The 12,869-nt window shown below is 40.4% G+C and overlaps 1 protein-coding gene across 1 annotated transcript; it reads right to left on the bottom strand.

Moving 5' to 3' along the window:
• Nucleotides 1–3,233: 3,233 nt before the first annotated feature.
• Nucleotides 3,234–11,888, bottom strand: LOC104411058 (deoxycytidine kinase-like; the record flags this gene model as incomplete). Its single annotated transcript, XM_010021387.1, has 6 exons — nt 3,234–3,260; nt 6,226–6,325; nt 6,792–6,907; nt 8,004–8,151; nt 8,738–8,931; nt 11,770–11,888. Coding segments are annotated over 6 exons (704 nt in total), but the record flags the coding sequence as incomplete, so codon positions are not given.
• Between the last annotated feature and the right edge of the window lie 981 nt (nt 11,889–12,869).

Raw genomic sequence — 12,869 nt, 5'->3', positions numbered from 1 at the left:
GGCCTTCAACATGCCAGGGATGGAGCAGCCAACCCACCCTCATAATGAACACTTTTTTCCCTAATGTCTAAAAACAGCACACCAATATAACTAACGAATCCTCCCAGCCTTCTGAAGGTAGCAGGAGATACCGATATTTTAAAGGTTAAAGAGGCAAAGAGTGATTTACTCATGGTCATGCAATGAGTCTAAATGGGAGTTGCGAAAGCACCCTTTGAGTCCCTATATCTAGCTATGCTGAAACCTCCTGGCAATAGGAAACTGTGCAATTGCTGAGACAGAATTTAATTATTACTACGTACGTACTTCCCCAGTCCATGCTTAACAGTTTATGGTCAGTTTTTCCTGCATCATTTTTATTTCACAAATAGATTCTTGGAGTCTTTAATTACTGGGAAAAGAACAGAATAATCTCAATATTAATCACCTCTTAATTCAATTTCACTATTGGGAAGCCTGCTTAAATTAATAGAAGACAGTAGAAATGAGTAACAAGCACAAAATTATAGAAAATTAAGTTTTACCTACAAAATTGGTTGCTGTTGTAAAAAGCATTTATACTAAGAAGTAAGAGAACTTAAAATCTATCACTACGCAGAAAACAGCTACAAGGGCTGAAAATAAAATGAGGCAATATTACGTCCCTTGCTCACACATACACTTCCACAGCAATTAAATACTATCAATCAGTATTTTATTCTGTATCCTAACTGAGAAAAATGTAACAAAACCCACATACCAACTTTATTTCCTTACTGATTAAAACAAGCAAGGATTTCTAGCATGTTGCATCAAAGTCTCTCATACCCAGGGGAAGAGAAAGGGACATAGCACTCAAAAGATGGAAAAAACGTCATCAGCAAACGGTAGATATCAGTTCAGAACTCTTCCTAATAAGCAAAAAAGCAACACAACAATCCTGTTTTCTGCTAGCCTGGGAATAGGTTTAAGCAAAGAAAAGAATACTGACAAATTTGAAGTCTGAGGTACTGTCAGAGCTGCAAGCTATCAGCTGCCCCACAAGCAGAACAGGAGGACATCTCCACGGCTGTTGGTGTTGTGTTTGCCCTACATCCAAATAACTACAGCACCACATAGTTCAGCCCAGCTACTTTAAAGCCCTGAGAAGCTTGGGGGTGAGTGGGGTCTGTGGTTTGGGTTGGTTGGTTTTTTTTTTCCCACAGCAATTAAACCCAGTCTAATAATTGGTCATGACTTTGCTCCTTCAAACCCAAACCTGGCAGTCAGATTTTATAAGGCTTTCTGGAACAGGATGCAGATAACCTGCCACAGAATTTCTGTGTGCTCTGTGATGAGTTCAGAAAGAAGTCTTTATTAGAGCTCAGGCTTGGTTACTCTTGCCAATGAGCACTGTCATTCCAATTCTGTAATTAAATCCACAGTTTTGAGAGCTGAAACTGTAGGAATAATTGCACTGTTAGTCAAAGTAAGTTGCTACTGTTCAGACTGTTGCCAAGAATGTTTTAAAGGCTTCTGCTATGTGCTTCAAAGAAAATCTGAACAGAATCTTCATCCATTCCACCTCACTTCATTTCTGGAGCAAAGATCTTAAAAGCTTTCCTTTTCCTAGGCAATCTGGAAGTCCAAAACAAGACTTTCTACCATGCTATTGTTACATTCCACAGTAACATAAATACTACACAACCTTTCTCACTGATCAGTAAGTTATACATATGACACATTTTAAATAATCCTGTATCTCTATCCCATAAACACATTTTCCACATGAGAATAAAAATCTGAAGCCAGTCACAGTGTTTCAGAAATCTTAGAGGACTTGGGACACGCAATACACAGAGAACACATACTCCCAAATTCCTTTGCTGTACCAAGCAAAGGTATATACCAAATTCCTTTGCTGTACCAGTATTACATCCCAACCTACAACATCATTTCTTTTATGAGACAATGAAGTGAATACTATCAAACATTGAAAAAGTCTTTCCAACCACCTTTATTTTCCAGTCAAGGGTTAGAGCACACCAGCACAATACCAACCACAAAGGAAGGGATTTGCTGGTACACAGGCACCATAGCAGACAATAAAATACTTTACAATTAACTTTGGCATTCAAAACCCACCTGTGCAATCGTTCAGAAATGTTTAAAGCAGAACAAAGCAGCTCGTAAAACATCGTGTTAAGATGTGTACCCTGTATAGTTTGTCTTTTCTGCACCTGAAACAAAAGTGGCTTAGTCAATAAAACATGATGCACTAGAACAGCAGCTACTCCACAAAGGTCCCCTGTCTTACTACATGGGGATGAGAAAGGACAGGGACAGCCTACTGCCAGTATCGCCGGATCTTGTGTAAGCACTCAGAAGGCCCAGTGAACAAACGGAGAAGCTGGGAGAAAAGCAGGAAGCCACTTCTGACATCCAAAATATGATCAAGGGAAGGGTTAGAAACATGTCATTTACAGATGGAGGCCCTTTGCAAAATGTCCTCCCTTTTACAGTACCCATCGAGCAAACATACTCCCTCCACAGGAGAGGAGGACTTAGCAACAACAAAGGCATCTCTGCTGTATTAAGAGCTTGGGGGGTGGGGGGGAATAATAAAGAAACCAAAACATGCTGGACAAATGGAAGCCTCTCAATATCCTCATTTGCAGTGCACAATCAAGACCTCATTCAGTACCTACAGCATTTCAGCCATATTTGATTTTGGTTTAATTTGGAGCATTCTGTGCAGAACTTCATCTGTCAAAACTATCAGAAGACTTTTTTTTTTACACCTTACAATATAAAACTCCAGGTTATATTACAATTCCCTCAGCAGCAAAAATGGGGTTTACTTTTTCCTTTCTCAGCATGATGAGACATCTCTAACAAGTCAATTCCACTAAAAACTCAGTCAAGAGATCTAAAAACCCACTAACTTCTTGAACACTAAATAGCTACTGGGCACAAAGTAATTTTTAAACATACAATAAAATGCTCCAGAAGAACTTACTGGTCTGATTAGAAACATTTGGGAACTCTTGGAATTCGAGTATCTTCAGAATTTGTGTGTGTTACTTCATATAATACTGAACAGACCTAGTGATTTATTTAATAATTCCCTATTCACAAAGCTTGTTTGTTTCTCATAATTGACAGGATTGAGTCCTGCCTCTCCAGAGGCCTTCTATAAAAGCAGAAGCTGCACTTCCAACTTTCAGCACGCAGATGTTTGGAACAGTTTGACTCTGCCTGCACTTCAAAGAGGATTATAACACACTCAAAAATTCTTTGACCTGCAAAAAGAAACAAATATGGTCAATCAAACTAAGTATTCATCAGCAGAAATATACAGCAACTACATTTACCTCCCCAGTGCTTTATGCTTTACTACAATTTACAGAAACAGGAACTGGGAAAACAATCTTAGCCTCAGCTATGCCATTTCTTGTCCATCAAGAACTTTTCAGCCATGATACCTGTAATTTAGCAGGTGCAGAGACATACTCAGTGGAATGATGCTCATTCCTCCCATGGTCCTAAACTATGGCCCAATATTGCAAATGATTTCTCTTAAAAGCAGGTATAACCTAAACAAGAAGAGAATAACGAGCACCTCAAAAGACTGGCATTTGGAAAACACCAAATCACACCCACTGCCAGAACACTGCTCACATTTCATGTCTATGAACAGCTCAAAATATCTAATTACTATGTTCCTTGGAATTCGAGGATGGAAAGTAAATAATAAAACATTACCCAGCAAAACCACAGTTTCTGAGAAAAATCTGATACTGTGGAACAGCCTTAAAGAGTTCAGGTACCGTTGAACTCCGTTTTCAGTATTTGAAGAGTGGCACAAATGGCTACAGCTACCTAAAAATTAATAATGGCTCATAGAAAGCTATCTAGAACCCAGCGTCAGAAATCCCTGATCCCATAGAGAGTACCAAGACAGCACGGCACCTCAAATAATCCATGCAATGGCATAAGAACTGGATCCAAACCTGGCAGCATGCTACCATTACACTCCTAAGTGTGGTCACTTCAGACAACATCTTAAATTCAGGTCACTACCAAAGGTGGCAGGAAGACAACATGCTGAAAACACGCAACCTGCCATAGGTATGCATGCTGCCCTGTTGTGCCCCCTCCCCCAAAAGTAATTATCCCTTCTCACTTTAAAGCCTCAGGGCAGCAAGGGCCAGGCCACCTTTTTTAAAATATAAGACCCAAGGAATACAGAGCCTGAGCACACAACTCCCATCTCCCAGTTTCAAGAGCATCCTAGCAATTAGCTGCAATACAGCCTGAACTAGGAGCATTTTCCTCTCTGTCCCCTCAAGCTAGACTACTGCCTAGAAAGGAATCAACAATGTACTAGAGAACATGGTATTATTCCTTTGGCAGAGGCTCTCATACACAGAACATCTGCAAACATTTTGTCCAAATTCTTCATGTGAAATGGAAACAGACCTTGGATCATGTTCTCTACCTGTGACCCTTCCTTTCCCAGCTGAAGGCTTAAGGAGACAGAAAAAATAAGAGGTCAAAATCCCTTCCTGGAGAGAAGGGAACACATAACTGTGCCAGCACTCTAACTGATAAGGTATTATGCGAAAGCCACCCTCCACTTCAGGAAGGACCAATAGCAGTAGAGCACGATGAACCTCAGCATGACGCATAGTTTCAGCATGGGTCTCCGAGTGTGAGCATCACAGCAGAGGTGAGAAAGAAGCACACAAGTTCTGGGTCCCCTATGGACATGAGCATACACTGAGGGCCCAAGCAATCAGCCTCATGAAGAGTGTAGCAGTTCTGAGACTCCACTCTGAAATGCCAAGAAAGGGCTTAGGCTGTTCCCAGATAACCTGACAGCCCTGCATGAGTAAACTCCTCTGAAATACCTACACAGATGCCTGGGTTTGGCCTTATCTTGGGTGCAGATGGGAAGCATTTTCACTCCACAGCTGCAATGTCCAGTCATTCCATCAAGTATCAAGCTTTAAAAGAGCAAATACCATGAAGACTGGTTTTAATCAGATGAACAGTTCTACTTCTCAGAGGACCAACTGAGATCAAAGGACAAAGCTGCTCTTCTTGTGAGGTAAACAATTTATTTCCAAAGAGCAGTAATACGTGCACATACCATTGCTAAGGTCTGTAACTCATTGTGACTACTGAAACAAAAGTCAAGCTGTCCTCAGCTGAATGCCACCAAGATTCAAATACCAAATACCCAAATAGCTAAAATACTGATTGTTTGGCCTAGCTTTAAAATATCCGTTACACCTTTCATACTAAGGATTACATCTTCTTAATGCAAGCAGAAACCTCAACTTGAGTTCTTTTTTATATCAAATAGACAGTGTTTTTTCCATGCCTTCAAATAAAACTAAAAAATGCTTCTGATGAATATTCTGCATTAAATCCAAAATGAAGTAGAAAGCTACATTTGAAAAGTACTGCCTCAAGTTTCAGACCCTGTTTTTGAGGATTTTGATTAACACTTTCATGAACACAGATGAAGGGAAAAACTTTCATGGTAGTGCCAATTTAATAAAGAAGGGTAAAAATATTGCAGGAGGCTGTGAGACTATTCATTATCTGAATGTAACTCCATGACTTAAATATTTCAGCTAGATGGTTATATATTGAAGTGTATTTTTAGAGTAAAGGATCCTTGTCTGCATCAGCTGTACTGCCCTTTGCTGTGACATGTGAACCAGGACAGGGGCAGCCCATACACTCTCTTTTGTTTAGCTAGAGAGATCTACAGAACCTAAAATCATTTTGCAACTGGCTCACTGCTTCAGATGAGAATTCAGCTGTGGGTTCAGAAAATTCATCCTTCAGTTTTCCCTTGTACTGGTTTTGTACTGTACTTTCACAGTACCTGGCACTAAAGTTCTTTTATTCACTAATCCTGTAGGTGAGACACTTTCACACCTAACACAAGGAAGACTTTCAAACAGTTGATGGATATTTCAATTAGAAATTCCATTTACAAACAAAGCTACTAGTCAAAGTCTTCTCAAATATGCCTAATATGCCTGGAATATTTCCTTCCCTTTGTCTTTTCTTTTTTTTTCTTTTTAAATGGAAATTTTATGTAGGAAATACCATGAAGAACCACAGGTTCTAAATCTAGTCTGACTTCAAACACTGCTACACATTGGGATGCAAGAAGTATCCTGAATTCCTTTTGACATGCTGGCAATAAACCTCACTCATCAGTTTGTTCTGCTTATGAAATCTTACCTTTTCAGTCATGTGATCATATATGTCCTTTTTGCTTTTGAAGTCTTTGTTAACATCTAGCATTAAAATAGGTATTTCCTGGAGATATTCAAAATCTGTTCTGTATTGGGATAGGAACACAGAAAATGTTAGTAGCTTAAAACAAGCACCCATCATTCAAGTCTCTATCAGCATTTCCCTTGTTAAGAATCCAATGAGAACTGCACATATAAACTACAGCCACGAACTCTGAATATAAGGCAGCTTGAATTTACAGTGGCACCTAGGATATGTTACTGATTCTCAAGCCTTCTCTTCCCAGCACCTAAAGTTTAATTCAACTGCATATTAAATTAGCTCGGCTGAATCCTCTGCTCTTCAGAGCTCTCTGTGAAGAGAACTCAAGGCACATTGTGTGTCCTAGTGATAATTAACATGCTGTCAAGCCAGTACTACTAAAGAGCTACAGACAGAAACATTCCAGGAGTTTAACTTTTCGTATCATAGGAAAAGCTCAAGTTTCACTGGTTGAAAAAACATTATGGAATACCCTTACAAAGATCAATCCATCATTAAACAAACCCTACCGCAGTGTCCTATGCTGAAGCCAACTTTCATGTTTGTGGTGAAGCTTCTCCAGATATTCTATGCGAATTTCTTGCTCTTCATCTCTTCCACGCAAGTAAATCCTATTTAAGCATTTCTAAAGGTAGAATATAATAATTAAAAAAATAATTTAAAAAAAACAGTTTCTGAACACCTACAGAGAAAGTCTAGTTTGCTGAAGTTTCTTTTGCCAACCCTTCCTACTATGCTCAATATGTCACTCTCTGCCAAAAATGAATATTCAACTTGCTAACTATCTTACTAGCATATAAACACTATGTCATATTCAGCTGATGGAACCCACAGACTACAAACAAAATCAAAGGGGAACCCCAAAGGAAATGTATCACGTTACTTCTCCACTACAAGGAAAGTCCCAAATAAGCTCTTTATTAAAAGAAGGGGTACCCATGTATAGCATGAAAAGAGCACACACAGGCATTTCAAAGTCTCATTATATATTTCTGGCTCTTTGGAACCTGTTTTTGCCATGTAGTTAATCATTTGTTCCTGTCCTGAACACATCCAGAGCCTCAATAAGATTGCAATCAAAATTGTTTAAAACTGTTGTATTTTCCAATGTAAATATATGTTTTCGACTTGCGGGGGGAGGGAGGGAGCGAGCAGGAAAAGAGCCCTCCATAGCAAGCCTAGCAAAAAAGCCTTCAGAGAAACTGTAGTTTTCAATTCCAGTGGTATTTTCTGGTTTGCTCTTGCCATATATTGTTTTTATAATTAGAAAACCATTATCATCACATTTTATTAAAACATACAGAGGCCACATCTGAAAGAACATTCTTTTCTTTAAGTATTTCCAGATTGATTAGTCATAACTCAAGCATTGTAGCCTTCAGGGGAATACTGCAACCTGAACTGAACTGGAATCATTAGGACTGTTACAGCAGAAGATAAAGAGTAACTCAAGATTTTAAGAATATCACATTTCAACAAGCATTTTTCAACTGTTTATTTGCCTATGACAGCCAAAACAATCCCTAAAACAAAGACGCAGTGACACACAACTGTGACCTTACTGGAGTTGACTGAAAGCACACTATTCTCTTATCATAAAAAAGGTCTAAAATCATAGTTAAACCCTATACTTAAAAAAAAATACTATGGAAGCATAAAGAAAGATCAAATTTTACAGGCAAGGCACAGAACATGCACTCTTGTTCTCTTTGAGGTCACACCTCGGGAGTGGCTCTGAGATAAATGATGCCATCCAGTGCCAGCCTCTGACCAAACTGCTGGTTCATCCAGTCGTGCCAGTCTTGGTAAATAGTCCATTCAGTCTCATTCATGCAGTCAGACTCGTATAAATTAGCTGCAAAGATGTACCTGTGAACACAAAGTAGTTACCAAAATAGAAGTTAGCTTGAACACAGTTCTCGCTTTGTTTGCCTGAAGTACTGCACTGTAAGCAGAAAAGCAGCTGAGCATAGTAATTCTGCAACTTCTTTGGGGTATACTTGGAGTAGAAATAAACAGCTAGTATCCTCATTCTCTATGTCCACTGCAGCTGGCCAGAGATGTGCCCTCAAGAAGCAGTAACATTGGCAGCTCAGATAGAAATCTAACTTTCTTAATTATCAAATTATCAAATCTAACCTTCTGAACCCAGAAACAGGGTACAGCAATAGGAAATAGTGTCACCTGTAATCAAGGACCATAAAAGAAAGAAAACAAGAGTAAGTGACTGTCGTGGTTCAAAAGAAGAAATTGCTTGTGACTCTTCTTGATGCCTGCTCCTCTCTTTTCTCGGAAGGGAAACGTGCATGCGCAAAGCATAAAAAACCTACCCACAAAGAATGAGAAACTACAGATCCTGTTAATTGAGGATATACAACAAACTATAAACCCTCTAACCAGTAGTTTTACTTCGGAGAATTTTGATCTTCACTTGAAGAACCCCAGTCCAACATACCTGTCACTGTAGACAGATCGCTCGAAGAAGACGGCAGGATTCTCTGCCTCCCTAACCTTGCCATCGAGGGACCTGAGCTGAGCCCGGATCCTGCTCAGGCACGCGTACGTCTGGAAAGTGAAAGACCACCTCTCTGGCTTCTCATACATCATCCGAAGCACATTTCCGCCACTCTTCTGTGATGTGGTCGGCTCCTGATTGTCAACAGAGACCCCTTAAGTGGAGAGGGCGGATGATGAATGTGACACAATTGCTCTACAACATTCAAGCTGTTCAGCCTTTATTTCAGGTTTACAGCTGCTTAATTTGCCTCTCAACTATCTTTATAATACAAAGCATAAGCATTAGAAATGTTATTCCTCCTATGGTGCCGAGCTGAATAAGCAACTCTGCAATTCACAGTGCCCAAGTGTTCAAGTACCAAACCACTTTGGTCACCGTTTACAACCTTTAATAAAAAAAACCAACATCCTATCAGTACAAAAAGTCAACAACACAGTAGAAAAACCATGTTCCTTTTACTCTGACAAGTGTGAGCTTAAAGCTGAGCTTATTTTGGTTTTCCATTTATTAATTACAGTTGTTCCTATGGTAACAGCTTCTGACGCAGCATCTTCAGACCTCTCACCTTACCTGGGAGGTTCGAAACAGACTCCAGAGCAAAGATCTTCCTCAGCCAATGAGGAAGATCCAACACGTAGAGAAAGCCACTGAAGCTCACAGAAACAGAAGGCTGTGTGATTCAGGGTACATTAAACCCAGCCTAGCAAAGATGACTGCTTCTGTCTGAATCTTTTTGTTACATTAACACTAAATCCAAATACTGACATATTTTCAAAAGATTCTGGAATTCCAGGTTTCATACCTCTAATTCCCTCAACAATACCTGCACTAGTAAACCAAACATGCCCAGCACCATGCTCTGACACTGGCCAAGCAGCACCCCAGAGCACTGTCCACAGCACAACCCCTCCAAAGCCTCAGAAAGGACACAGTTAGGTGCAGTGAGTGCACTGTCAGCAGAGCCCTGCACTATTCTACTGCCCAAACCTGCCTGGGAACTGCTTGGAAGAGCCCCAGCTGGCATACAACGGAAGTCTGGTAGAGTCAAGGAACACAGCCTGGTTCCACTAACCAGAATACGCCCCCCTACGCCATCACCAAGCGGAGAAGATGGAGCTACAGTGACCTCTCACAAGTCAGATGATGCTTATTTATCAGTTTCAGCAGTAAGAAATAAAAGATACAGAACTGGTCCCTGGAAAAGATTCCAATATCCTTGAAAAAACCTGTATAGAAAAAGCACAGTACTAAGACATCTGAAGTATTTCAGGTGCAACTTTCATAATCTCTTCCTATGAACACACACATGTAAAAATGAACTTCCCAAATCTTTTTACTTCTGTTTTTTTGCCCTGGTATTGTGAGACAATGAAAGTACCAGCTTTATTAAAGATGTCTACTCTCTAGTATTAAACTATATTAAAAAAAGCAATAATCAAGATAGGATCATAGAATCAAGTAGGTTGGAAAAGACCTTTAGATCAAGTCCAGCTTTTACCCCAGGATTGCCAAGACCACCACCAAACCATGTCACTAAGGGTCTCATCTACACATTCTTGGAACTCTTCCAGGGAGGGTGATTCCACCACTGCCCTGGGCAGTCTGTTCCAGTGCCTGATCACCCTCTCTGTGAAGAAATTTTTCCTAATATCCAGCTAAACCTCCCCTGGTGACGCCTGAGGCTGTTTCCTCTTGTCCTATCACTTGTTACTTGGAAAAAGAGACCAACCGCCTCGTCTCCCCATCCTTGAATCTGGTCTTGAATGCTAATCACTTTTGTCAGGAAGGGGAAGGAAAAGAGTTAAAAACAAAACCCTGTTGTTTAGGCTGTACAGTATTCATATAACCAAGCTGGTGTGCAGTCCTGTGCTTTTCTACAGCAGCTACTGCTGGTACTGTGTGAATTAGCCAACAGCAAGAACATTACCAGCTATTGACAAGGCAGACAAGACTGTAAAAGACACCCACACACACGTTCTCAAACAGCTCGGTATTGAGTACTGTCTTGTCCTTAGGAACCTTTTTGGGTCTCCTGACTAATTTTAGGAGTCATATATAATGTCCTGTTTCTGCAAACCAGCCAAAGCAAGAGGAGAAAAGAACAATTTAATAAGTCTAACTTCAGGGATGACTATGATGAAGTTTTCTGACACACTTGCTGGACCTGACTGGGATGGAGTTAACCTCCCTCATAACAGCCCATATAGTGATGTGGTTTGTGTCTGCAGCCAAAACAGTGGTAATAACCCACCACAGCACAGCCTCAGAGCTTTCTCCCTTTCCCACTCTGCCCCCCAGCAAGCGGGCTGGGGGGGGGAGGAAGCTGGTAGGAACAGAGCCAGGAGAGCTGACCACAGCTGCCAATGAGATATTCCACACCACAGAATGTCACACCTCCATTACAAGCTTTCATTTAGTTCACCAAAACACATTGTACTTTTTGCCAGAGCTAAAAAAGAAAAATCTACAGTTCCTCAAAAGCTCCATGCAGCCAGGACTGTGGCCACTCAGCAGGAGCTGAATTGCCAACAAAATTACAGGTAGCTGACTGAAAAAACCACTACAAACCATTTAGCAGTAGTTCATTATTTCCTAGACATTTTAAGCGACACCTGCCAGGGCACCTGGAGAACCCTCTGCTCATTCACAGTTGATAAAAGTAACTTTAGTCCTCTCTTTTTCCATCCCTTGCCATTATACATAAAACAGAACAGGCTTTTACAGCCTTTATCATTTACATCCTGACAATGAATAACATTTATTCTACAATTCACCAAGCAAACAGGAAAACAGGAACTCAAATACTGAGATAAGAATCAGGAAAAACATTGCTCTCAATCACAAACATTTTCTAACAGACTTTATCACATATACTGGTCTTCTAACATTAGGAGAACATTTGACTGGGGTTTGTTGGTTTTTGTTTTTAAAAAGTTTTTGAAAAGAAACCTCAGTTTCTTGTGCCATACCTCACAATCCTCTTCAGAGTTGGGCTGAACATTGCACCATCTCGCTACAGGCTCAGGAACAACTTCCCATTCTTCATCAGCTTGTTTGAGAATGTCCACAAATGTTGATTTTCCTGCAGCTGTAGACAAAGCATTCAGGAAAAGCAGCAGTTAAAACCCACATTTTTAACCACTTTCACAAGGAACAGTGGCATTATTTAACCACTACGCAACTACAGTTTCAAGTCCCATAAGGGAGCCTCCCACACTCATGTACTGTTGAGTTGATGTACTGGATGGTCTCTGATGCTTGACCACAGATCATCAATTCAGCGAGCACCACGTTTTCCTTTTATGTTTTATATCCCACCAACAGCCAATCCAACAACAAAACAACAATGCCAAGATGTCTCAGCCCAGCTCACTTATCTAAGTTACAAAAATGACATTTGCAATTAGAACACCAAGTCTCACGTTTCTAAGGATACCGAGCGGTCCTGCCTCAGGCATGGATTTCCAGCCTTCCAAGCTATTTTAAGGAATCTAAAACAAACCCCACAAGAAAAGCAAGCAATGCTGAAAGAAACAGAAAGCGAAGCGATGGTTTCTCAAACGGAGATACCAAGGTGCATTACTAGTCACCTCCTCCAGCACAGCAGTCATCAACCTGCCATCAACTGAAAATTAAAAGCTCGGTATATTTTGGAGACACTTAAAGCTGACAGAGGCCATCAGTTGGCGTTATCAGTTGCCACAGCGCGTAGCAGTAAATGAGCTGACAGCCTTGCAAATCAGGTCCTCGATTTTAAGCACATTCTCTTGCCATGAAAAAAAAAAAAAAAAAACCAAAAAACAAACAAATAAAAAAAAACGAAAATTAAAAAAAAAAAAAACAACAAAAAAAAACAAGAGGAAAAAATTCCCCAAAACCCCAAGCACCAAACAAAACCCAAAACAAAGAGCCTCAAAACCCCCAGAACAGAGAAGGGTGTCTTATCATTAACAGCCCCTAACTCCTGCTCTTCACAGTGGGCTGCTCACTAGGAGTCCCGAACACGACAGCTTTGACCTGACAGCCTGCACTGACACCGGTGTTCCACCCTACAGCCAGGAAGGCTGTG

The sequence above is a fragment of the Nestor notabilis genome, unplaced genomic scaffold (assembly GCF_000696875.1).
Source record: "Nestor notabilis isolate BGI_N333 unplaced genomic scaffold, ASM69687v1 scaffold9829, whole genome shotgun sequence".
Classification (NCBI taxonomy): Eukaryota; Metazoa; Chordata; class Aves; order Psittaciformes; family Psittacidae; genus Nestor; species Nestor notabilis.
The sequence above is the reverse complement of the archived record's forward strand: the minus strand, read 5'-3'. Positions and strand labels throughout refer to the sequence as shown.